This window comes from Vigna umbellata, chromosome 8, assembly GCF_029865625.1.
Source record: "Vigna umbellata cultivar VRB3 chromosome 8, Vumbellata_1.0, whole genome shotgun sequence".
NCBI lineage: Eukaryota > Viridiplantae > Streptophyta > Magnoliopsida > Fabales > Fabaceae > Vigna > Vigna umbellata.
This window is the reverse complement of record NC_142172.1, coordinates 47,967,591-47,991,689: the sequence shown is the minus strand read 5'-3', so window position 1 is coordinate 47,991,689 and position 24,099 is coordinate 47,967,591. Positions and strand designations below refer to the sequence as shown.

At 27.2% G+C, this 24,099-nt stretch overlaps 3 protein-coding genes across 3 annotated transcripts; 2 read left to right on the top strand and 1 right to left on the bottom strand.

The window, feature by feature from the left end:
* The first annotated feature begins 8,464 nt into the window (after positions 1 to 8,464).
* Positions 8,465 to 11,636, top strand: LOC124832730 (glutathione S-transferase DHAR2). Its single transcript, XM_047307004.2, has 6 exons — positions 8,465 to 8,622; positions 8,726 to 8,816; positions 8,886 to 9,029; positions 9,386 to 9,503; positions 9,581 to 9,721; positions 11,397 to 11,636. The coding sequence occupies exons 1-6, from the start codon at positions 8,565 to 8,567 to the stop codon at positions 11,484 to 11,486; spliced, it is 642 nt and encodes a 213-aa protein (XP_047162960.2). The 5' UTR covers positions 8,465 to 8,564; the 3' UTR covers positions 11,487 to 11,636.
* A 2,535-nt stretch (positions 11,637 to 14,171) lies between these two features.
* LOC124832742 (DNA-directed RNA polymerases II, IV and V subunit 6A-like) lies at positions 14,172 to 17,257 on the top strand. Its single transcript, XM_047307022.2, has 7 exons — positions 14,172 to 14,307; positions 14,569 to 14,670; positions 14,985 to 15,018; positions 15,125 to 15,297; positions 15,378 to 15,429; positions 16,763 to 16,830; positions 16,957 to 17,257. Exons 2-7 carry the CDS (start codon positions 14,636 to 14,638, stop codon positions 17,021 to 17,023), a joined length of 429 nt encoding a protein of 142 aa, XP_047162978.1. The 5' UTR covers positions 14,172 to 14,307; positions 14,569 to 14,635; the 3' UTR covers positions 17,024 to 17,257.
* Positions 17,258 to 19,248: 1,991 nt separating this feature from the next.
* Positions 19,249 to 22,522, bottom strand: LOC124832747 (uncharacterized). Its single transcript, XM_047307027.2, has 3 exons — positions 20,650 to 22,522; positions 20,449 to 20,554; positions 19,249 to 19,740 (listed from the first exon to the last, which is right to left on the bottom strand). The coding sequence occupies exons 1-3, from the start codon at positions 20,707 to 20,709 to the stop codon at positions 19,583 to 19,585; spliced, it is 324 nt and encodes a 107-aa protein (XP_047162983.1). The 5' UTR covers positions 20,710 to 22,522; the 3' UTR covers positions 19,249 to 19,582.
* Positions 22,523 to 24,099: the final 1,577 nt, after the last annotated feature.

Genomic DNA, 24,099 nt, shown 5'->3' with positions numbered 1-24,099 from the left:
CAAGCATTTTAAATAAGAAATCTTCCGTGTCCTGGTGAAGCTGATCATGCTTCGAACTCGAAACATCTGGCTTATTTTTTTCAGCCAGATTCCGATCATTGGCAGCGACTTTGCATCCAACTTAGTTGGTTTCGTCGTCCGAGAAGACCCATTTGCTGATGGAGCAGGTCTAACATAATTCTTTCCAATAATGCTTGAAACAGTACCAGCCGAAACTGGACGAACTTTGGGTCTTGAAGTTTTCCTTTCTTTGATTTCTTCTCGGCAAACAAAAATAGTTTCACAGGATTCAGATATACATTTATCCATTCATCGAAAAGAGTTGTAAAATAAGAAAAACAAAATTTAGAAATGAAAGCGGGAGAGAATAGATAAGATAGGAGGGAAAAGAGAAATCCTTAAGAAAGCAAACCTGGGACCTTATTGGGCGGGAACATCCTTTTTTTTCTTTTATACATATAAAGGATTAATTATTAATATTTTATATATGTATAAATAATCAATTATTTAATTTTTTTTAACTATATAAAAAATCCTTAATCGAATATAATATAACAATAAATAATGATAATTAAAGATAATAAAATTTATATAATATAAACATTATAATACAATAATACTTTAAATAATAATAATGTATAAATTAAATATTAAAAAATATTTTTATTATTATCAATCAAATATATAATAATATAAATAAATTTATATCTTAATAATTAAGAACTAATAATATTAAAAATATTAATAATTATTATTATTATATTTTAGTTTAAATTATTTTTTGTTTTTTTACTGATTTACCTTATGGAAAACAACTTATCTGATGTAAATAGGTATACAAAATAAAAAAGCATGTTGATAAGAGTATTGAACCATATAAGGCAAGGTTAGTAGCCAAAGGCTACACACAACAATAAGGCTTAGACTTTTTCACCTATTGTCAAACTCACAACAGTAAGATTGATTTTGGCTTTAGCAGCTTCCAAACATTGTATTACATCAACTAGATGTAAATAATGTCTTTTTACACGGGGATCTAATGAAGAAGTATACATATCTTTTCCTCTTGGCTATAAAACAGAAAAATCAAAGCAAGTTTGCAAGTTTTTGAAGTCTTTATATGGACTCAAACAACCCTCTAAACAATAAAATTACAAGTTGACAACTATTTTACTTTCTTTGGTCTACATACAATCAAAATCAGATTATTCACTTTTTGTCAAAAAGTGATTATGCTCATATCACCATATTACTTGTTTATAGATGATATAGTCTTGGCAGGTGTGACATTAAGGAAATCCAAACTGTGAATGCTCAATTGAATGCAAAGTTCAAGATTAAAGACCTAGGCCAGCTTAAGTATTTTATGGGCTTAGAAATTGCAAGATCTCAACAGGGCATTGCTTTGTCACAAAGGAAGTATGCTCTAGAGTTACTAGAAGACGCAGGATTGTTGGGATCTCAACCTGTTTCTACTCCCATACAGCTAGGCACAAAAATTTTCAAGACAGAAGGAAAACTCTATTCAGATGTGCATGCCTATAGAAGACTTCTTGGCAAGTTACTATATCTAACCAACAAGACCAAATTTATGTTTTTTTGTTAGTACTCTCGGTCAATTTCTTTCTAGTCCTTTGGAAGATCACTGTGCAGCAGCAATAAGGATCCTGATATATTAAGAACAATCCAAGACAAGGATTATTCTTTCCCTCAAACACAGAACATGCTCTTAGGCTTATATTTTGATTGGGTTGCTTACTCTGACACTAAAAGGTCTGTGACTGGTTTTAATGTGTTCTATGGTGCATCCTTAATAAGCTAAAAATCCAATTAGTAAGATACTATATTTATATCATCAATCGAAGCAGAATATAGAGTCTTAGCTTTCACAACATGTGAAATTCGATGGCTTCTATATTTGCTCCATGATTTGAAACAACTTCTACACAACCAATTCCTCTGTTTTGAGACAATCAATCTGCTATACAAATTGCACATAATTCAGTCGTGCATGAGAGGACAAAGCATATCGAAATTGATTGTCATCTCATAAGGAATAAAGTTAAAGCAGGTGTAATTAAGCTCATGTCCATTTCTACTTCAGTACAACTTGCACACATTCATACTAAAGTTTTGCATCCAGTACAATTTCAATTTTTGTTGTCAAAGCTGAGCATTAAGGATATATATGTTGCAGCTTGAAGGGATATCGATTTAATTTATTTTCTGTTCATATTTGTGCATTTATGTTCATATATTTATCTTCTGTTTTTATATTTATATTCCGTTTTTATATTGTTTTAAACAACTGTATATATAAATTGTACTCTCTCCCTAACATTTAATAAAATACACAATTTTCATCATTTTTTTTATAACAACCTAAAAATACGAAATATAAACAATGTTTCATAAAATTATTTATTCAAATAACTCAAAAATAAATTGTAAATGAGAAAAACAGGTAATTATACAATGAAAAATAACTAGAATAAAAACACCTATTTTTTATGTGCACAATTTTTTATTATTTTTAAACTAAAATTGAAACTTATTTATTTTTTTAACTGTCTTTTATTAGTAAGTATCTTATTACTTTTCAAACTAAAAAAATTAACGTGTACACATAACTATCTGAAGGGATTTTATTAATAAAAGAAAGCGTAACAATAATCTAAAAAATAATTATACAGCCAACTATAATATTCTCTTGTTAACCGGAATACATTAAAAAACATTGAAAAACAATAAAATTAATATTGTCAGAATGAATTAAAACCTGTTAGCCAACTTGGTCCAACATCGGTTCAGATCAGGTTGGGTTTAAAGAAAATGAAATTCTTTATACGAGTTAATTTTCAGTTCGACTCATTTAGAACTGACTTATTCAGATTAAGCATGTGGTGAGCCGGATTGGCTCACGAACCCACCTAGTTTAATTTAATTATTTATTATTTTGTGTTTTAATATTTTTAGTTAACATTTTTTATTGTATTGTAAATTGGAATAAAGAAAAAAATGTTTAAAGAGAAGAAAATATTATAAATTTTTATTTATTCAACATTCTAATTTTATGAATAGATAAGTCAGACAAAAATTATTAATATTATAAATTTATTTATTTACTTTTTGGGTTTGCTTTTGGATTATATTTGATATGTTAATTTTTTTTATTTCGAATTGTCTTTTGAGTTTAAGATTTTTTTAGAGTGAAATTATTTTGATTTTGAATTAAAAAAATTGTAATCTTTTTTATTTTTAAAAAAACTTATAATTAATTGAGTCAATGAACCAACCGGCTTGTTTTGACATCACTAAATAAAATAGTACTATTTCAACAAAAATAAAAAATTATTATAAAAATATGTTTTTAATTACTTTTATTTATTTATGAACTTGTGTTTTAGTCTTTATACTATTAAATTGATAAATTAGTTTTTACGGATACAAACTATATTTTATATTGTATTTAGATATTAAAAAGTTAGTGATATGTTTTGTTAAATTAAAAAAAAATCACTAATCAATTCCAGTATATGGATTAAATTTAATTTTTAGAAACTAAAAGCATTTTCTAGAATTAATTTATTAAAAAATCCTTGTAATTTACAATACATTGCATTTTTAGTGATATTTCACAATTTTCTTGTACAACCTTATAACTAGTTAGACAACAACCTATTTAATGCGTAGATTTAGTTGTTAGGTGTATAAATAGGCCACCAGGTCTACTGAGAACCTATGCTTTGATAACAAGTTTAGTATGACAGAAAAAAGTATTAATGATTTGTTCATATTTATAATTACTTTAAAACTACTACTACTAATAATAATAATAATAAGAATGTATTTTTTATCGCGAGGTTCACTGTAAAAATTTATTTTTATTATTTGATTTCATTTAATTATTTTACTTATTTCTATATTTTATTTTATTTTTTATTTTTATCACATGACTCCCAAATTATAATAGAATAAAATTGAATGGTTTATGATTCTGTGTTTGTATTTTGAGCTTCGTAATAACTTGATTTTACTTTTAAAGATATTAAATATCTCTGTTTTCATCATATTGCATTAAAAGGTTGAAAAAGTAGCTGGATTGTTCTCTCGTATTTAATAAAATTAAATAAGCAAGACCCAATACAAAATTTATGAGGGTTTATGACAAAAGTAATAATTAAACTGGTCCCATAAATTTGACAAAAGATTATGGCTAATCTAACAGAGGTGTAATTACACAATAATACTTGTGGAAGTTTACATCACTAAGTGTTACTGTGAGCATAGAAAATTCAATTGTTAGACTTTAAATAAAATATTCCTATATTTAGTTATGTTTTTTTAAATAAAAATAAAAAATAGAAAGACAATGGAATATAACAATGCTTAGTTATTATTTAAGGTGAAATAAATTATCATTAAGGTTTTTCCTTGAATCTTTTTTATCTTATTAATGATTTTCTAATTTTTATGAGGATTCTTAAGATTTATCAACCATCTCTTTTTGTGGTGTCTATTTTATGTATTTGTCTATCTAATTACAGTTTTGTAAGTCGATTTTTATTTTTTAATTCTATGGTTTTTTTAACTCATCATCATTGATAATGTTATTCTCTAATTTTTTTTTATATTTGTATATGTTAATATAATTTAACCGATAGCGCATGCTTTAATTAGGTCGATAATTCATTCAGACTAAGAATAATTTTCATTAATATACGTTGTGTACATAATCATTACAGTAAACTCTGTCTTCATCGTAACTTTCACAAACTAAGTAAATATCCTTCTGGTCATTCTTATTCTCAGAAACCTGTCATATTATCTAAATTTTAAATTTGCCTCTTTTTAATGATAAATCTCCAAATTAATTAGTAATATTAATTTTTTTAATTGAGTATGAGATAAAAAAGAACATGTATATATTCGTTTCGTCTTCATATTAATTCAAATACTTATTTTTTCTGTTTAAATTATTAAAATATTTATAATTTATTAAGTATATATATATATATATATATATATATATATATGTGTGTGTGTGTGTGTGTAATTCATGATTTTTAGTTTTATAATAATTTTTTTTAATTCAATTTACACAATTTTTTTTCATTTTCTAATAGTTTGGTTTGTCATAAAATTCATTCATACCTTTAAGATATTTTTTCTTTTAAATAAAAAATAGTTAAGTTTAAAATATTTGAATGTCTTTTATCTACCTTTCTCTAAATTCTTTTGTTGAACTAATAAAGATTATGATGTTTTTTCTTTTTATCACAACTTGTGTGCATTTATGTTTAAAATATATCTTAATTAAATATCTTTTTATGTCTCACATTTAAATATTTTTATTTATTTTTAATATTTTTATTCATTATTTATATTTTTCACATAAAAATGTTTCATTTTGAAATTAAATATTTAATAACATAAATATTTTATTTATTAGACAATATAAAAGACTCGTTGTATTTATTTTGTTATTTATAATTATTGTTTCATCCGAACAATTCATCTATTTTTTGCTAAAACAATTTTTATTATTTTTCAACATTTATTATTTATTTTAAGAGCATAATATTTTATTATTAGGATGATAACGGATCAGATTAGGTACGAATCGTGTCTACCTACTACTTCACTCACAAAAAAAAATCACTCACTGTCTATCCGTTATTCCATGCAAATATCCATTTGGACCTTGAAATAGTAGTGAATATTCGCGAATATTAAAAAAAATTATAAATTTTTAAAATAAAATTAAAAAAATATAAAATATAATAATTAAATTAAATATAAATATAAAATTTATTTTTAATTAAATTTAATCTAATAAAATATGAATTAATTTTAGTTTAAAATAACCTCAACATAATAAAATATAAATTAAATTTTTACTTTTATTTTTTTTTACCGATTAATACATGCATGTAATAATATAAAATCTATATTCAACCTATTTTTATAAACATATAATTAAAATACTCGCAACCATATGGTAAATATTTGTAAATATCAATTATTTATTTATTGTAAATTTTATGTGTAAATATCCGTAAATACAAGTATTTTTCAGCTGGAGAGTGATTCTGTCATTTATGAGATTAGATGTAGGTTTCAAATTATTAATTTTGAAAACATAATGTGAAACAGGTTTAGGATGGTTAAAGTAAGTCAGTTTCATAAATTGAAAGACAATTTCTCTCTATCACATAGGGTTAATAATATCACTTTTATTTTTAGTTCTTTGAAATTAAAGAAATTATAAATTATGTTCAATTAAAAAAACTCAATGAAAGATATACTCTGTCACTTTTAGAAAAAAATAATATATTTCCTTTTAAAAAAATGTATATAAATGAATATTACATTTTGCTTACAATAAGTAAAATTTTGTATAAAAAAATTAATTAAATTACAACATTATTATCTATATATTTAAATAATACATAAGTGTGATAATATCGGTTGCTAATTATACCTAAACTAAATATCAATATTTAAATAATGTCCTCCAACCTCAAATATGTCAGATTTAAATTTAAAATTACCTACAGTTAATTATGTACTACTTAATAAATTTGAACAAAGACTCCATTAATACAAACATTTATGTTAAAAGAAATGTTGTCAAACTATATATGAATTTTCCTAAGCAGGTGATTATTTAGGTATTATAAAATATGTGGATGAAATAATATACAAAATAAACCAAATAACTCTTGTTATTACTTTAAGAAATGGATTTATGTGTAATTAAATCTCATATTATAATATTGTGAACTGAGATTCATTCTATCTATATATTATAATTTAGTATTATTAGTAATCAATGTGAAACCACAAAATTAAGATACAATTGATTAAAATAATTTAATTATAATTTATTGAGGTGTTAAATAGATTGAATATATGTATGTACGTTACAGTGAATGATATATATATATATATATATATATATTATATATGCATGAGCATAGTTGTAATTTTTTTTTTCAGGAAGTTACATTTGGACAACATTTTTTTAGAATTCTTGTTATTTATGAGTTCTAAATTTAACAATGCGTTGTATTGGTTTTTTTTCTTTTTCCTTTTGGTGACACATAAAACAGTGTTATAGTGTATAATATTTTAAAAATTAAAATCCGTTAACACTCATTTTTTAATTTTTCAAAAAGAAAAATCTTCCATGCATTGGTTTTTATTTTTTTAATCATTTTTACCAGTGTTAGTTTTATTTGATTTTAATAAAATCAAAACAAATAAAACTAGTTACATGTTAAAATGTATATTTCATCCCTCTAATTAATATAATTTTTTTATTTAATCCATATATTTAGTTATTGTATTTTGTGAATAATAAGTGAAGTTATATTTTAGTTGGTGTATATTCTTGGAAAAGTTCTTACTTACTAATTTTTCCTTGTGCAAACCTCTCTCTGGTCAACCAGGAATTTGTCGTCTTGATGTTTTTGACACTGAGAAACTCATTCCAAAAAAAATAAAAATAAAAATAATAACGAATGTGGTCATAAAATTTGGTCACATTCGTTACATTCCTCACATCTGCATCAAGATTCCAGTGCTTGTAATAATTGCATTTCACTTTATGGAAAGTATTATTCTCATGTACGTTGTGAACAATGTGAAAATAAGAATAAAATATAATAAAATAATTTTTATTTTATTTTCTTTGTATACATATAATACTATTGAACAATTGCAAATTTTTACTGGACAATTTTACAAATAAAAAATAAAGCAGAAAGAATCAAAATCTAACAAACACATAATTATAATAAATATAAATAAAATCAAAAAATTCTTAAAATATCTCAACAAAATATCATCAAGAAAATATTTTTTAGAAAATGAGATTCAAACATATAACTTCTTTTAATAAACCATTTTATAAGATTTTTTATATGATATGATAAATATGATTCATTGATTATGAGCATTTGTATCTATTAGTGTATTGCAGAAAGAGGAACGAAAGAGGTGGAAAACATGGCAATGGTTTACTTAATAAATTGAAACTAAAATGAATGGAAAGTTTGGTGGTAAAATTTTTTGTTTAAAGTAATCAGATTTAGCCTACAAATTAGATTAATCATCAACGTTTAAGTAGATCCTATTATGCAAATAATAGCAGATAATATTATATAATAGGTAATAATATATTATTCAAATAGATATAAATACATCCTATTAAAATACTTTTGCATATTTTGTGTAATGTTCGGTGTTTTATAAAACTCACGCATTTATAATTTTTATTTGAATTTCAATCATATATAACTTAAAAAGTTATTAGTTCAATTAACACAGTTAAATATTTTTTAGATAATTTTATATAAGACACAAATGGAAAAGCTTTAAATTTTAAAATTTGGATCTTAGAAATGCTATTTCTGCCTGTCATTTAATTATTTAATATTTAAAAAAAAATGACAGGAGCTGTCTGATAAAGGTTCTAAGTGAAGCAGATCGTGCACTGAGTTGGATTCTGGTTTCTTCTTTTTTCCTCTGTCTCTCTTACATTTGATCGTCCATCGGAAATGGCTCTTGAGGTTGCTGTCAAGGCTGCTACTGGTGCTCCAGATGTTCTCGGAGACTGTATTTCCTTCCTCTCTCTCTTCTTCTTTAACGACATATATCTTTGAGTTTTGATCATTTTCTTTTTAGTATTATAATTTTTTGCGTTTGATTTTGATTTTAGGTCCATTTTGCCAAAGGGTCCTTTTAACATTAGAGGAGAAGAAGATTCCGTACAAGCTCAACCTAATTGATCTCAGTAACAAACCCGAATGGTATTGTTGAACTTTAATGTGTCATTGTGTCTTTTTTTTTTCAAAGGAATATAATTTTTTTTTTGGTAGGTTTTTGGGTGTGAATCCTGAAGGAAAGGTGCCAGTGGCTCTTTTTGATGGAAAATGGGTGCCTGATTCTGATGTAATTGTGGGGATTCTCGAAGAAAAGTACCCAGAAATCTCTCTCGTTACTCCTCCTGAATTTGCCACCGTGTATGGCTGCTCCATCACCTTTTTCTTTTTTCAAAACTTTACTCTTTCTTTTTGTCTGGGAATAATTTTATCGTGTTGACTTTAGAGCGTATGTTTTAACAGTAGAATTGATTTTGATAATCAAACATGTCCGAGATTTTATTCTTACTGTGCAAATGTTCTCACTGTTGTTGTGTTCACTTTGGAAGATGGTTTTTAAGAGTAATGGCTTGCCATGGTCCTTTTCTCGTTCTTTTTGGTGACGAGCGAGGGAATTATGATCTGTTCTAATTTTTGTGGATCTTTTTTTAATTTAGAGTCGTTCTTAAGTACTGAATTTGAGTGTGCACCATATGTATGTTTGTTTGCTGTTGTAGGGGATCAAAGATATTTGGGTCTTTTGTGAGTTTTCTTAAGAGCAAGGATCCGAATGATGGAACAGAGCAAGCGTTGCTGGCTGAATTGAGTGCTCTGGATGAACATCTTAAGGCCCATGTATATATGTGAATTTTATATGATACACTATTCTTTTTTTGTTTATTTGTTATATTTTTGTTATATTATATGATCAGGGTCCATATATTGCTGGGGAGAAAGTCACTGCTGTTGACCTGAGTTTGGCACCAAAACTGTACCATCTTGTGGTCGTACTTGGCCACTTCAAGAAATGGAGTGTTCCAGAAAGTTTGTCACATGTCCACATCTACACTAAGGTTTGGAGTTGTTTTCTGCAATGTAGTTACTTTGGTGGAACTATTTATTTTGCTGTGTCTTTTATATACAAGTTGAACAGTGACTGATCGATATTTGGTGATGAGAATTTTGTGGTCAAACTTATCATGCCAGTATCCTTAAAATTTTTTTAAAATGACTGAAGTATCAATTATTTCATATACACTACTTTATATGACTTTTAGTCACACTAAAGTGTTTGAAAAGGGAAAAACTAAAGCAAAGAACTAAACACAATTGGAAAAGACTAGTCTTTTGTTTGAGAAAAAAAAAATTCAATTGTATACTTCCCGACATGCCTAATCCTGACTGTGCATAGTAATTCTAGGCAGAAAGTGGTTTCATGGACATAAGTACTGTGCTACGGCCAAGGGTGCACAAAAATCTGTATATCTATTTGTGAATTGACCCTGCATTGAGCAATCCCTACTTTTCTCCTCTAATTATATTTTGAACACCAATTTGGTCCTTAAAAGATTAGTACAAAAATTTATAGATTAATTTGATGTCACCAATCTTTCAAGAAAAAAAAATTCATATGCAAAAAAGCTAACAAAACAAATTAAGGGTCTGCTTGTGAACGGTCATGAAAGATTTGGTGTCCAATGATTAATTCAGACGCCTCTTGATGTTTTCATCTGTATCTAAAATTTGAAGAGCGTCTTTTTCTAATTCATATATTGCTACAGTGCCCCTTTCTCCTTTAAATGGGCCACAATATGAAACATGCTATAAAGTGAAAATGAATGTTATATGCTTTGAGTTTGAAAAGCATAACCTATAAAGTTTGTCAAGCCTCAGGAATTCACCTGATTTACTTGGTCAGTCAGCGAGTTAAAAGCCTTTCTTACATGATAAAATGTTAATGTGGGGTTAACCCAGATCAACTAATTTCCTGAATTTTATGATTTTTATCATTTGAATGTGGTCTGGCTAATTTATGAGAATTATGATGTCTTTGATTTCTTGTAAACAGATAAAATTGCTCTCACTGTTTCATTTTCATGGAGTTTTTCTGACCTTGCTTCTAGTGCCGGTTGTTGACAATTAGAGTGCTGCTTTAGTTTTCTGTCATGTTCTCTCATTATTGCCTTGTATTTAAGATTAATATATCTATTGTTCTTAGATGATGATTTGCATAGCTGTATGTATATTGCCATCAACATTCATCACATTATTATCTCTGTTGCTTTTACTTTAGGTGCAGTAGTTCATGAAGCTCAAATATCACAGATAGTCATAGTGATAATTAACTGGTTTGATGTTGGCAATGTGTTAAATAGTAAATTAGATTGATTATTGAACTAGTGAAGGCATCAGCTCAGGATTCATTGGTCCAACCATGGTCAAACAGTGATAGATATATATGATAGAGACCAATATAAAACCGTAAGAAATCAGATTATATACATAGTTATATTGTTGTTTTAACTTCTTTAGACCAATTTTCTACTAGTTGGCCTTTCTACTAGTTGGCTCACTGTTCAGTTAGTGTTTTTCTGGTTGAATGGACCAGGAAAATATGTATTCTGGGTCCATATCCTACAACGTAACTCTTTTTGAACATGATAAGAAAAAAAAGGATGTAATTGCGTGTTTGAATGTTATAGCTGTAGATGATTTAGCTGGTTAATGGACAATTATCTTCTATTACAGCTGCTCTTCTCTCGTGAGTCATTTGAGAAAACCAAGCCTCCAAAGGAAGAGTTTGTTATTGCTGGATGGGCACCAAAAGTGAATGCTTGAAGTAGTTCTAAATTATGAGGTATCTGAACATCATTTGTGTACTGTTACTGAAACTTCTTAAGAATAGAATGTTCAACTCATCAAGTTTAAGAATGTGTTGTTCACCTATTAAATAATAATAATAATAAATATGTACTTTGCTGGTGTGTACATTTTGAATTTCAAAGTTATATATACTTTATTTCTGCATCAATTGATTGTTAAATTACTAGGTCTGATGTTATGATTAATGAGATGCCCTTCTGTTTATAGGAGACTGTGTATTATATTTAAAATTACATATTTTGCTCTAGCTTTCAATTTCATGATTTTTGTTATTGAGCCTTTGATTTTATAAATTTTATCATTTAAAACTTCTTCCGATTAATTATTTAAAAGTAATTTTCTATCCTGTGATTATAAAATACTAAATATATTTTGTGGTCTATAGATCGCTCATTAATAAATATATTATCTTCTCCTTTTTATAGGTGTGGCTATGACAAACTTATATCTTGAAAAAATGGAAAATAATGACTTAACAACTTACATGGTATATAAACAAAATATTTTTAGAAAAACTATTTTTTTATAAAATAAAATTTAAATAGTTAATTTTTTTATTTATAAGTTTTTTTTAACTTAATATATATTAGATTTCATCTCAATTAAACTATTTATACTTTTACATGAATTTAATTCAATTAATTGTCCTTGCTGCAAATAAAATTTCATAAAGACTCTTAATGTTAAAGTCATTAAATTAATTTTTTAATCAGATTAAAATATTTTCATAAACTTATCTTCTCCTTTTTAAGATTTTCAAAATTAAGGATAGTTTAATGTGAAACTGTTGAACAGGAAATTATTAATTAAAATATTTATAACTTTATTTTGCTTGACATGTTTAATTTTTAATTATGTTTTAAAAGGATGGTTTTTATTTAAATTTATGTTATTGAATTTATATTTTATCTTTTTACCAAATTTTTTTAAGAAGATTAAACTACTCATTTAGAGTTGAAAAAACTTAGTAATTAGATATTGAATGAATAAAATAATTATAAGAAATAAGAACAAATAAGAAGTGTTAAACAATAATTTTAAATTCATATTTCACATTCAGTCATTACATTCATAATAAACACATGTTCATCCCCGCAAGACAACTCAAGTAACTAAAATAGACATTGACAATTTTAGAAACACACATGTTCATCACTCATAACTAAATTTTGTATACAACATAATTCACCTAGTATAATCACAGAGATAAAGTAAACTTATAATTCAATAATTTCCATGTAAATATATATAAAATCAATATTTATTTAATTAAAAAAATACCTTTTGAAATCTCTAAGTTTCTTTTAGGGATTTAAGCTTGAGAATATATGTTTTTTTACTTGATTGAAAAATTATTCTAGTTTATAATATTTAATATTCAACATAATAATTAATATTCATCATATAAATCTAAAAATACGTATCGCGCAATAAATTTAAATAAAAAATATATTCATTTCATAAGGTTTTTCATTTGTAAGTTGTATTTTTCATTATAAAATCATGTCTAAGGCAATACATTTATATCTAAAAAACAATAGATAGTGAAATCACATCAATGTAAAATGATCTAATAATACTTAGCACACACTCAATTTCATCAAATATTTAAATTAAAACCTAATCTCATTGAAATGTAATTACAAATTTAAATTAATTTGGCAAGTTTTTAAACAACTTGCACATTACTAAAATCACCATTTCAATATTATGACTTTTTTATTAAATTTTGAAACAACTTCTACAATACCAAAACATAATAATCCACCAGTCTGCCACCAATACATTATCTCTGCACACAAACACATTGTTATAATAAAGGCACATCTACACAATTCAAATCTTCTACTATAAAAAATTATTAATATGTAACTAATATCTTTTACATAAAAATTATAACTACTTCATTCAAAGTTTCCACAAGACTTGTTTTAAGACAAAACTCTAATTACTAAAAAAAATACCATTGCAATTTTAATGTGAAACTGTTAAAGAGAAAAATATTACATAAAATATTTAATTTTATTTTACTTGACATACAGTGGATTATGTAAAACACGGTCTTCATAATATATACAGAATATTAATGATTATATTAAGTTTTTTAAGCTGCGAAAATTTGATATACAATAAAAAAATATAAATGTAGAAGTTTATATAAAAGCTATAAAACATGTAAAAAAGAGTGTGAATCAGTCTTGGATTAAAATCCAGTTAAATTGCATGTTTATTCTGTTTTACTCCTGTTTGCACTCCCTGAGTTGCACAAATTCTTGCAAACTCTTACACTATATATTTTTCATATTTGTAAAAATTTTAAATAATAAAATAATTTAAATTATTTGAATATTCATACCATACATAATTAGATAGAAAACCAATTATATAATAGAAAGTATATAATAACTCAAATAAATGAAGATATTAAATTAATATAATTGTAAAAAAATTGAGAGATTATTAAATGATGCCTACAATATTATATTGTCCATGTTTTAAATTTAGGATTGGACTGTAACTTAAATATTTCATTATGATATTTAATTTATTAGTTAATCTCAACATAATTTCACACAATATACAAAATTGGATAGACTTTTTTTCATTAAAAAAAAATCTCTCATTGAATAAGATATGGCGAGACCCTACCCGACCCGAATTAAATAAATAGATAAATTAAAATTTGGGTCTTTGGCTTTCGATTCAGGGGTCTCAGACTTTGGCTTCAACTGGTTCTTCTGTTATCAGCATCACCAATTTGATTTGTTAATTCCTGGTGTGTGATTCTCTTTTCATCTATTTGACATTTTAATAGCTAATTTAATCCCTAATCATCACTGTTTAAATGTGTTAAAGTATATTTTCTTAACAAGCATGTTGATTAGAAGAGGGTTAGGCTAAGTCAATATATAACCTTGAGTATTGATATTATGCAAGGTTATGAATTAATTTACAACAATGATTTTCTTCTACTGATTTTTTATGGTGCTGCAATTCTATATGATGGAAGTCTGATGCCTTACTGTCTTTCTGTTAGGGTTTAGGGCGGCGCAAGCTGAGGCTTAATATCAAAGACAGGGTATCTTTATTCTTCGTGGATTACAATGGCTGATGACGATTATGATGACATGGACATGGGGTTCTCTCTTTCTCCCTACTACTAACAAATAATTTATTTAGGTTTTTTTTTTCCCAATTCAATGTCTTGAGAATCCTTAGTGCAAACCCCCAACAGAGTTTTAATTGTTTATGTTCCTGCATGTGAGTTTTAAACCAAATAAGAAGTTTTTCAAAGGTTTTTTTATCACTATTGTCCCTTTCTTTTAGATGATTAACTGTTATTTTTCATTCTAGGATTGTTAGGATTAGAACTATCTGTTTTGTCATCTTTCTTTTTCCCATGTTTCTTTTTCCGTTAAATGATATCTCATGGAATAAAGAATGGTGATGCAGGTACGAGGATGAGCCTCTGGAGCCTGAAATTGAGGTACATAATTCTGTGGGTCTTGTCTTGTTAGTTTTTTTTTTGTTTGTACAAATACATGTTACCGATTTTCTGGAACTCAATTATGAATTGATTGATTGATGAGCAGGAAGGTGCAGAGGAGGATGTTGATAACAACAAAAATGATGACGTGGCTGGAGACGCAGTTGATACCGAGGACAAGGAAGAGGAACAACCAGTAGAGAGACCTCGGAAGACTTCTAAATATATGACCAAGTATGAGCGGGCTAGGATTTTGGGTACTCGAGCAGTTCAAATCAGGTTTTCTTTAGAACTTACTATGTGATTTTAAGATTCTGTCTATTCATTGTTTGTAACATTTTAATTTTTTTGTTGATCAGTATGAATGCACCTGTCATGGTTGAGTTGGAGGGGGAGACTGATCCGCTTGAGGTCTTAATCTTCTATATTCTACTCTGCAATTTATATTATTTTTCATGTTACTGCATTTTGAGTACATTAAATATTCTAGTTTCCAATTTCTAAGTATGTTGATATGCCTCAGTACACATGTAAACCACCGAAGTTGGGTTTTTATGGTTTGAAATTAGGTTTATAAATCTGCAATTATGCAAAAAGCATCTATATTCATGGACAAGACGCGTGTAGTGGGTCAGGCCATTCTGTCAGGCCGAAGGTGGAGTGTGCTGGCCCAGCCCAGCCTGAAATGAAATTCCCATGGACTGTGTATCTCATGGCTAATGTGTAATTTATATAATTTTTTAAAAGAAGTAATAAATGATAAAATCAGGTTGAATAGGTCCCGGTGCTATTTAGGCCAAATTGGCCTGGTCTGTTTGGTTTGTTGGCATGAGCCAAATTGGACCATTTTTTTGTAGGTTACAATATTTTTAGCCTGGTCTAACCCAAGCGAAGGCTGAATCAATGGTAACCATTCTAATAGGCTGCTCTTTCTTTTTCTGCCTTCCTTGATTTCCTTCTAATCAATAGAGATTTGTCAAGATGGGAAAATAAGTTTACATCAAAAATCAGTTCCTCGTAAAAGTTGGAGGGACAATTTTCTTTTTGATATAATCTTTTTATCAGCTTGTAGATTATATTCCCCATCATAGCTTGCCTTCCTTTCCCTTTCTCTCTCTTAACAAAGGGTTTTGGGCTTTGTGTGTAACCTAAAATGGTTTATATTTCAGTTTGACAAGGATGTGTGTGTGTTTTGTTTAATATCAATATCCCCGCAATGTCATATGAACATATTTTTGTTTAGTTGTCATCATTATGAGCTCAATTGATAAATTCTACAAACTATGAACTGCACCTGTCTTCCTATATTGAATCTGTTTAAATGTTTATATAGGATTTAAATAATCTCCCTATGACGAATACTGTGACTTGTATTATCAGAATGATGATTGTTATTGTTTTATGTTAGTTCATTATCAAGTTCTTTTATTTCCTGAAGAATGCACCATGTACACCATTCTAGAAATAAGTTGATTATATAGTTTCTGATTTTTGTATGCTGACAAGAACTAAGTCCAGTATTACCTCTTATGTTATGGCTTGTCAAGTGAGCTTGTTCACTTTATTCAGTATGACATGTTGAACCTTTTTCAATGCCAATTATCCTAGTTGTTTTATTTCCTATTTGATCTGTAATTTTGATTATTTGTCAGAGACACCTTTTTGTGTTTGGGTTGAGGAATAATCTTCTGTCTGTTACCTCTGTTGTATAATCCTCTGATATCTAGTTTTTTCAACTTATCAGATTGCCATGAAGGAGCTTCGTGAGCGGAAAATACCCTTTACAATCCGGCGCTACTTGCCTGATGGAAGGTAAATACTGCCCCTTACATAATAAGTTATCCAGCCACATTTTATTCCATTTATGGGTAGGGAAGGTTAAGGTTGATCACATACTTTATGCCACTGACTCTTACTATTTTTGGCGACACTCTCCAGCTATGAAGATTGGGGAGTTGATGAACTAATTGTGGAAGACTCCTGGAAGAGACAAGTGGGTGTGTGATTGATGTTTGAACTTATAGGTGGGGGCAGGAGTCACAAGTACTAAGATCTTTATCTGCTCATAAATTTTATCTTTGATTTGTTTGAAGTTGATGCTGATCTATGATCCCGCATCAAACTTGACTCAAAACCATGATAAATTATTGGCTATGCTTTCACCAAGTGTTTCATGTTGATACTTAGTCTACTGCCACGTGTGGTTTGATTTAATATAATTTGTGTTTCGACTTGCTTATATGCATCTCTAGGTTGAGTGTGTTTGTTACTATATGTGAAATCATTTATTTTGAGTGTGTTTAGTACATGAAAAATGTCTTTTAACAATTTTCTTTTGACAATTTTTTTATAATAATGTATGATAGCGTGTGATTGATTTATTTTAAATATAGGAATCAATAAAATAGTGACACATAATCGGTTGTCAAAGTTGTTAAAATATTATGGTCCGTATATACAAAAATAATATTTGATAACAAAACATGAAAACTTTTTCTTTAGCCATAAAATCTTAAAGTCTTCCCACCATTGCATTATCTAATGAAATGTCAATTTTCATATTGCCGTTTTTGCTTGACAAATCACAATATTTCACTAGGGGATGTATATGATGGTTCTAACATATCCAGTTTCAGTCTCTGGCTGGGATAACTGATATTGGAAATGGTTCAAATATAATACAGTAACCACATCAATTATTTCCCCATTACAACACATGATTATGAAACATCCATAATATGAAGCAATTTTGCAAGAATTTTGCTATGAATGCTTTGACACTATAATTTTTTTTTTTTTGTGAGGGGGAGGGCTAATTCAATGTTTTAATTCCTTGGGACAGTTTTTTCAATCTCACTTTTTTAATATATTCAGTAAAAAATGCAAAAGACTGAAACACACATAGGTCTCTTGATCTGGAAAATAAGATAGGACTCTACCAATCTCATTCTAGACTTCGTAAATATATATATAAACATTAGCAAAAAGATAAAAAGAATAAAATTGTTTATGCAAATATTAAATTTTTTAAAATAATATCATTCTGGAGAATAGATTTTTAAAATGACCTGAAAAACATAAAATTTTGGAACTTATTTTTTAGATATTGTTTAAAATTAAAATTCTAGTATTAAATTTATGAAAATAAACAATAGTTCATTTTTAAATATTGAATAACTCAAAAACTAATATTAATATAAATGTGGACACTTTTATTTTGAGAGGGAAAGAGAAATAAAGTTAATACATACTATGAGACCGAAGACGGACTTTTTTTTTTTTTTTGTTTACTAATGAAAAGGAAAATTATGAAATATATTATTTAGTATAAATTTGGTTTAAATAAAATATATGATTTCATTAATTAAAATTTAATGGTGTTTTCTAATAACAGTATTTTATCCGTTAGATAGGAGAGGTAGAAAAGAAAGACAGCATGGAAATTTTAGAATTATTTTTTGGGAAAAATTTAAAGTTTTACAATATTAGACAATTGAAATATTTAATGAATGCTTTAAATTTCAATTTTTTTTTCAAAAGACTTACAGCACTTTTCCTATAAATAATAGTCTAATGCATTTTCATACAACTCAATAACATTTTCTATGACAAATAAAATTTAAGTTCTTAAAAAAAAACTTCAATATTTTTTCTTTACATGAAATCCGAACATGAATGGGATGAAATTTAAAATTGTAGACGAAAAGTAATTTGAAGATCCATGTTAGCTCAGTAATTTGTGTAAGTCTGTGAGTCTTTCAGAATTCCATAGTAGTTTATTCAATTAACAGTTTTTTTATTTTCATTAAGTTTCTTCAACCAATAATATTTTTCTGGAACCAGTAAAGGCGAAAAAGCTTAAAAATATATATAGTTAATACTATTTATCACATTTTATTTTTGTAATATCTGTCTCTCTATACCGGCACACTTTTATTAGTTTAAAATTTTATTTCCATAAAATATATTTAAGATATTTTTTATTTTGAAAAATGATACTGTATCATGATTTTATTTTAAAAAATGTTTTGAAAGAAAGAATGAAAAAGAAAATATTTAAATTACAATTAATTTTAACTTCTAAAAGAAAATATTTACATTACAATTAATTTTAACATCTAAATAGTGTGAGATTATTTGATGTAATCGAAACAAATTTAAATTTAATGTAAGTTTTTGTATCTCCATATCTTTTCATATAACAAGCCATGCACGTACACATTTGACATGTGGTTTTAATCCCATACATGATACATATAGATGTGATAAAAAAACATACACGAATACTGCTACATATATATATATATATACTACATATCTATCTGAGATAAAATTACATGGGTGACGTGGCATTTTATTATTTGCCAAGAGGTGGATAACGTATCCATAATAAAGCATGAGAAGTAGTTTAGTAGGTATAATCATCATATCATAGCTAATATATAATAGATGCATCCATGTAATTAATATATGTACAAGGTATCACCAGACATAGTAGTATATATCGTGTGTTGAAGGAATGAAGAATCTAAAACTTTAGCAAAACCCAAAGGTGACATCCTTTTCAACTGTCTTTTGCATCTTTAAAGGAATCTGACTCTGAGATCGTCCTCTGTATTATCTCTGTTGTCTCTTCCTCAGACACTCTTTCGTCTTTACCCTTCCACTTCATGTAATAAGGCTCAAAGAATTCCTTATTTTCCTTCTCTAGCTCATTCCACACTGATAATACATTCATCTTTTTCTTAATTTATCATATATATATATATAACATCTTCACGTGCATGCTTCTCTTTTGGTTGGTTGGTACTGGAACTTATATATGTCTCCATTCATAACCATAAATTCTTACTTGGAATTTTTTTTTTAAAAAAAATCTCTGTTTTATTTACTCATGTGGCCTTCTTCCTTAAAAAAATACGATATTTGACGATGTGATCGATGTTCTTCTTTGTTTATTCAAAGTTATATAATTAGGGTTTTGAATTTTTAGTATATCCTATTAATATATCATGCCAGCTATAGTCACTCGATTTTAGAATTTCATCTATACAAACTGTGATTATAATAATTCTCTTAAAATCTTAACTGTGTTTTACCCGACAATGATTCAAACATGTATCTAACGTTTTCAAGTAAAATTCCTTCGGATTTAAAGAGGAAGGAATTGAAAAGTACAAGTTCTCTAAAGCAGACATGATTTTCAAAAGGAAATCTTGCCAGCTCCCCTATTTTTCATACGAAAAAATCAACTTTTACTAACACTATCCAATCGATCAAACTCATATACATAAACATAGATATATAGGATTGATCATGAAGTTATCGGAAATCTTAAGGTTTTGGAACGCGAAGGAACACTGCAACGATGTTGCATGTGTGCATGGTGTTTGGTTTAAGGTATGTGTAGAGAGAAAATTAAGATCATACCAGTGGATGTTATAATAGGATTAATGTTTGCATGTTTAGAAAGTGCTTCCATGCATTCTTCCTTGCTCATGTGAAATATCAAACACTTCTCGATCAGATGCTGCACCTATATGTAATTTGTACAAAACCTGTGATCAACAACCTTAACTATAACAAAAAAGGTTAAAGAAAAACTGTATATATATATGTGTGTGTGTGTACCAAATGAATGTATGAAGCAGGAGAAGAAGACGAAGACGAAGAAGAAGAAGAGTCACCCATGACAGTAGCATGAAATTGTTACTAAGAAAATTTGATATATATAGAGAGAGATGAAGGGTAGCTACAGAAGATGAAGCGTGTGAAGACGAAATTAGAGGCGGTGGTGGGAGCAAGAATCCCACGTGAGAGATAAATTATAATTGGCTAGGAAAGGATTAGAGGAGATTGTAAATGACTGCTCTTTGTCTTGTACAGTTCCTATAAGACCTTCCCCTTCACGTGATTTGTGGGACATCCCCACAAACTAAAGACAAACCCTAAAAACCCTTTCTCATTCATTAATTATTGATGCATTTTGAGAGACTCACTACCCTTAGTAGTTATACATGTATATACCCTCTTTCCATCCTTAGGAAAATCCAAAAATTGCCCATGCCTAGGGAAAATTTGCACGATCACAATTTTATAGAATAATAACGGCTATGTTTTTAGTTATAATGACGTTTGTATTTATCTCTTATTCTTTTAATTATTAATTAAATGAGTTAATTTTTTTTTTAAAAAATAGTAAATAAAACATGATTGGAGACGACAACCATTCTTAATTATTTATTTCTTTTCAAAGAACTTGCATTGATAATGACCATGATTTGAAATCTGAAATGCTAGGGCATTATTTTTATAGCACAAGATCATCACCACTGAAGTTACTATTCATCTGAATGGTCCAGATAAGTGGGAGAATAGCAAATATTTGTTTCTTACATTTTTTTATATGAAAAACTGATAATTTTATTACACACACATATGTAATAAATAAAATAAATATAAAACAATTTTATATCACAAATATATAGACTATGTTTTCAAATGAAGTTTTATCTCATGACTCTTCTAAAAGGAATTTCAAAAATCATAGATGGGTGTTTTGGAAAACTAGAAAAATCTTGTTTGTTTACGACATTACTAATAGGACCATGATATATTAACAACTTTTTTTAATAATTTTTTTAATAACAGACTATTTGTCACTATTTTATTGGTCGATATATTTGAAACGGATTAATCACAAGCTATCACGTAGGTTGTTGTAAAAAGATTATTAAAGAGACATTTTCTTTACTAATAAACTCCATTGGAGTGCTTCCAAAATTAAAAAATACATCACATCATGATATATCAAACAAAAATGTACATCACTAACAATGATAAAAACAAAATTGTTTAGCTCCACTTATAATTTGACATGATGCATGTTTTAACTAATTTTCAATATAATCATCATTAATTGCTGCTAGTTCTATTGGTATCAGATCGTACTGTTATATGATTTTGCTTCTTACCACTATACATTATTTTGTGATGTCTTTTAACAATTTTTGTAACGACTGACATTATCAACATTTTATAAATGAAATTTAATCTGCTTGGACAACTATTTGATTAATACTTGATAATCGTTAAGATTGTTGATTTTTAAAAATAATATTTTAAACATTTGACTGTGTAAATTTGTTTATATTAAAAATTAAATTGTATCATTGGTATAGTTTTGAAAATGTAGAAATATCAAAGATTGACTACACATACAAAAGTGTTTAATAGATTTTAAATATTCAATATATGTGACCTAGTTATTTTTGTTTATGTCGTCATCATTCCTAATTATTTATTTCTTTTAAAAAAATTGCATTGACAATGACCATGATTTGAAATCTGAAATGCTAGGGCATTATTTTTATAGCAGAAGATCATCACCACTGAAGTTATTATTCATCTGAATGGTCCAGATAAGTGGGAGAATAGCAAATATTTGTTTTTTTTTTATGAAAAACTGAAAATTTTATCACACACACATATATGTAATAAATAAAATAAATATAACACAATTTCATATCACAGATATATAGACTATGTTTTCAAATGAGGTTTTTCTAAAAAAATTCAAAAAACATAGCTCTAAATTTCTATGGTTGTTTTGGAAAACTTAACCAAGAGGCCAAAACCTTATTATTATTATTATTATTTATTGTTTAGTGATTTGAAAAAAGTATCTTAGATTCGTTTACGACACTACTAATAAACGACATTGGAGTGCTTCCAAAATTAAAAAAAAAAAAAAAAACATTACATCATGTTATGTCAAATCTCCACTAACATGTAACAAGGATGTTCCCATACCATCTTCTGTGTTACCCTATTCATCATATATCCAAGTTTTTTACACACCCATGATAAATTAAGATACTTGTTTAATAATTAATACTACGATGTTTGTTTATTGTAGATTAAAATTTAAAATTACTATAAAAATTTACTTCCACGAGTTTAGAACATTTATCCAAATTTATATATAAAAAGAAAACTACATCCATCACGTGAGAGATAAGACTAAGGAGAAAGATGCAATGCAAAGCAAAATCTTTAATTATGATAAAAAGTACAACAATTGAAAAACACCAAAATTATAAAGCACGAAATGAAATTGGTAGGGTGTACTCAACTTATATTCCATTCGAATTAAACTCGTTTAATTCATAAATTTAATAAATCAAATTAAATATGATCCACATTAATTTTTTTTAAAATATACCCAATTTGAAATCAATCAAACATTTTGACACATATACAAACTTGTACCAAACAATTTTAATATAGTCGATACCATGTTAAAATTCATGGTGCAAGTAAAGCAAGAAGTTTTAAGGTGATTTGGTGATAAAATTAGAATGAAAAGTTGAAAGAGATTGTAAATTAATACCTTTTTTTTATCAATGTTAATTTGTAAATATTTATTTCAAAAAATAATTAATTGAAATTAAAAAAATATATTTTTACTAAAAATAAGTCAAGATATAGTTATTATATTTTTATTTTTTATTCTCCAGAAATAAAATAAATACATACGAGATAGAAAATATAAAAACATGTAACGTTAATTTAACAATTTTTTTGTGCTCAGAGCGTTAAATTAATGTCATAAAGTCACTCGTGTGATAAAATTTTTTAAAAATTTAGTAAATATGATTGTTGGAGACATCACACTCCTTTGATTAGTGATGTTTCTCATCAATTGACTGTTTTTTTTATTTAAATATTGTCTAATTAGTTAAATGATGGGCCTGCCATGGGTTTTAACAAAAAAAATGTAAAAGAATGTTGGGCTTGAAATGGGCTCATCTGATTGGGTCCACGGTTTCTAGTTAAGGGGTGTTGCTCCCTCCACCACCACACCTTTCTCCCTCCACCTCCCCAATTTTTTTTAATTCCAATTATATCCTCAAATTAAAATTTTTTATTTTTATTATTTTAATTTATTCCAAACCTAGTTCTCCTACTTTACTCCCTGCACTCAATCTTTCCATCTCTCAATTTCGTTTAACAATTTGTCTTCTGTTTTACTTTACAACTCCATTTGTCTTCTCCGTTTCACTTCTCCTCATACGATTC

Coding starts and splice junctions, on each gene's coding strand:
- LOC124832730 (XM_047307004.2), top strand. CDS start 8,565: ATGGCTCTTGAGGTTGCTGTCAAGGCTGCTACTGGTGCTCCAGATGTT. Junction 9,504..9,580: donor ATGAACATCTTAAGGCCCAT/GTATATATGTGA, acceptor TTATATGATCAG/GGTCCATATATTGCTGGGGA. Junction 9,722..11,396: donor ATGTCCACATCTACACTAAG/GTTTGGAGTTGT, acceptor CTTCTATTACAG/CTGCTCTTCTCTCGTGAGTC.
- LOC124832747 (XM_047307027.2), bottom strand. CDS start 20,709: ATGGGTGACTCTTCTTCTTCTTCGTCTTCGTCTTCTTCTCCTGCTTCA. Junction 20,555..20,649: donor CTGCTTCATACATTCATTTG/GTACACACACAC, acceptor AATTACATATAG/GTGCAGCATCTGATCGAGAA. Junction 19,741..20,448: donor TCCTATTATAACATCCACTG/GTATGATCTTAA, acceptor ATGTATTATCAG/TGTGGAATGAGCTAGAGAAG.
- LOC124832742 (XM_047307022.2), top strand. CDS start 14,636: ATGGCTGATGACGATTATGATGACATGGACATGGG. Junction 14,671..14,984: donor TATGATGACATGGACATGGG/GTTCTCTCTTTC, acceptor ATGGTGATGCAG/GTACGAGGATGAGCCTCTGG. Junction 16,831..16,956: donor CGCTACTTGCCTGATGGAAG/GTAAATACTGCC, acceptor GACACTCTCCAG/CTATGAAGATTGGGGAGTTG.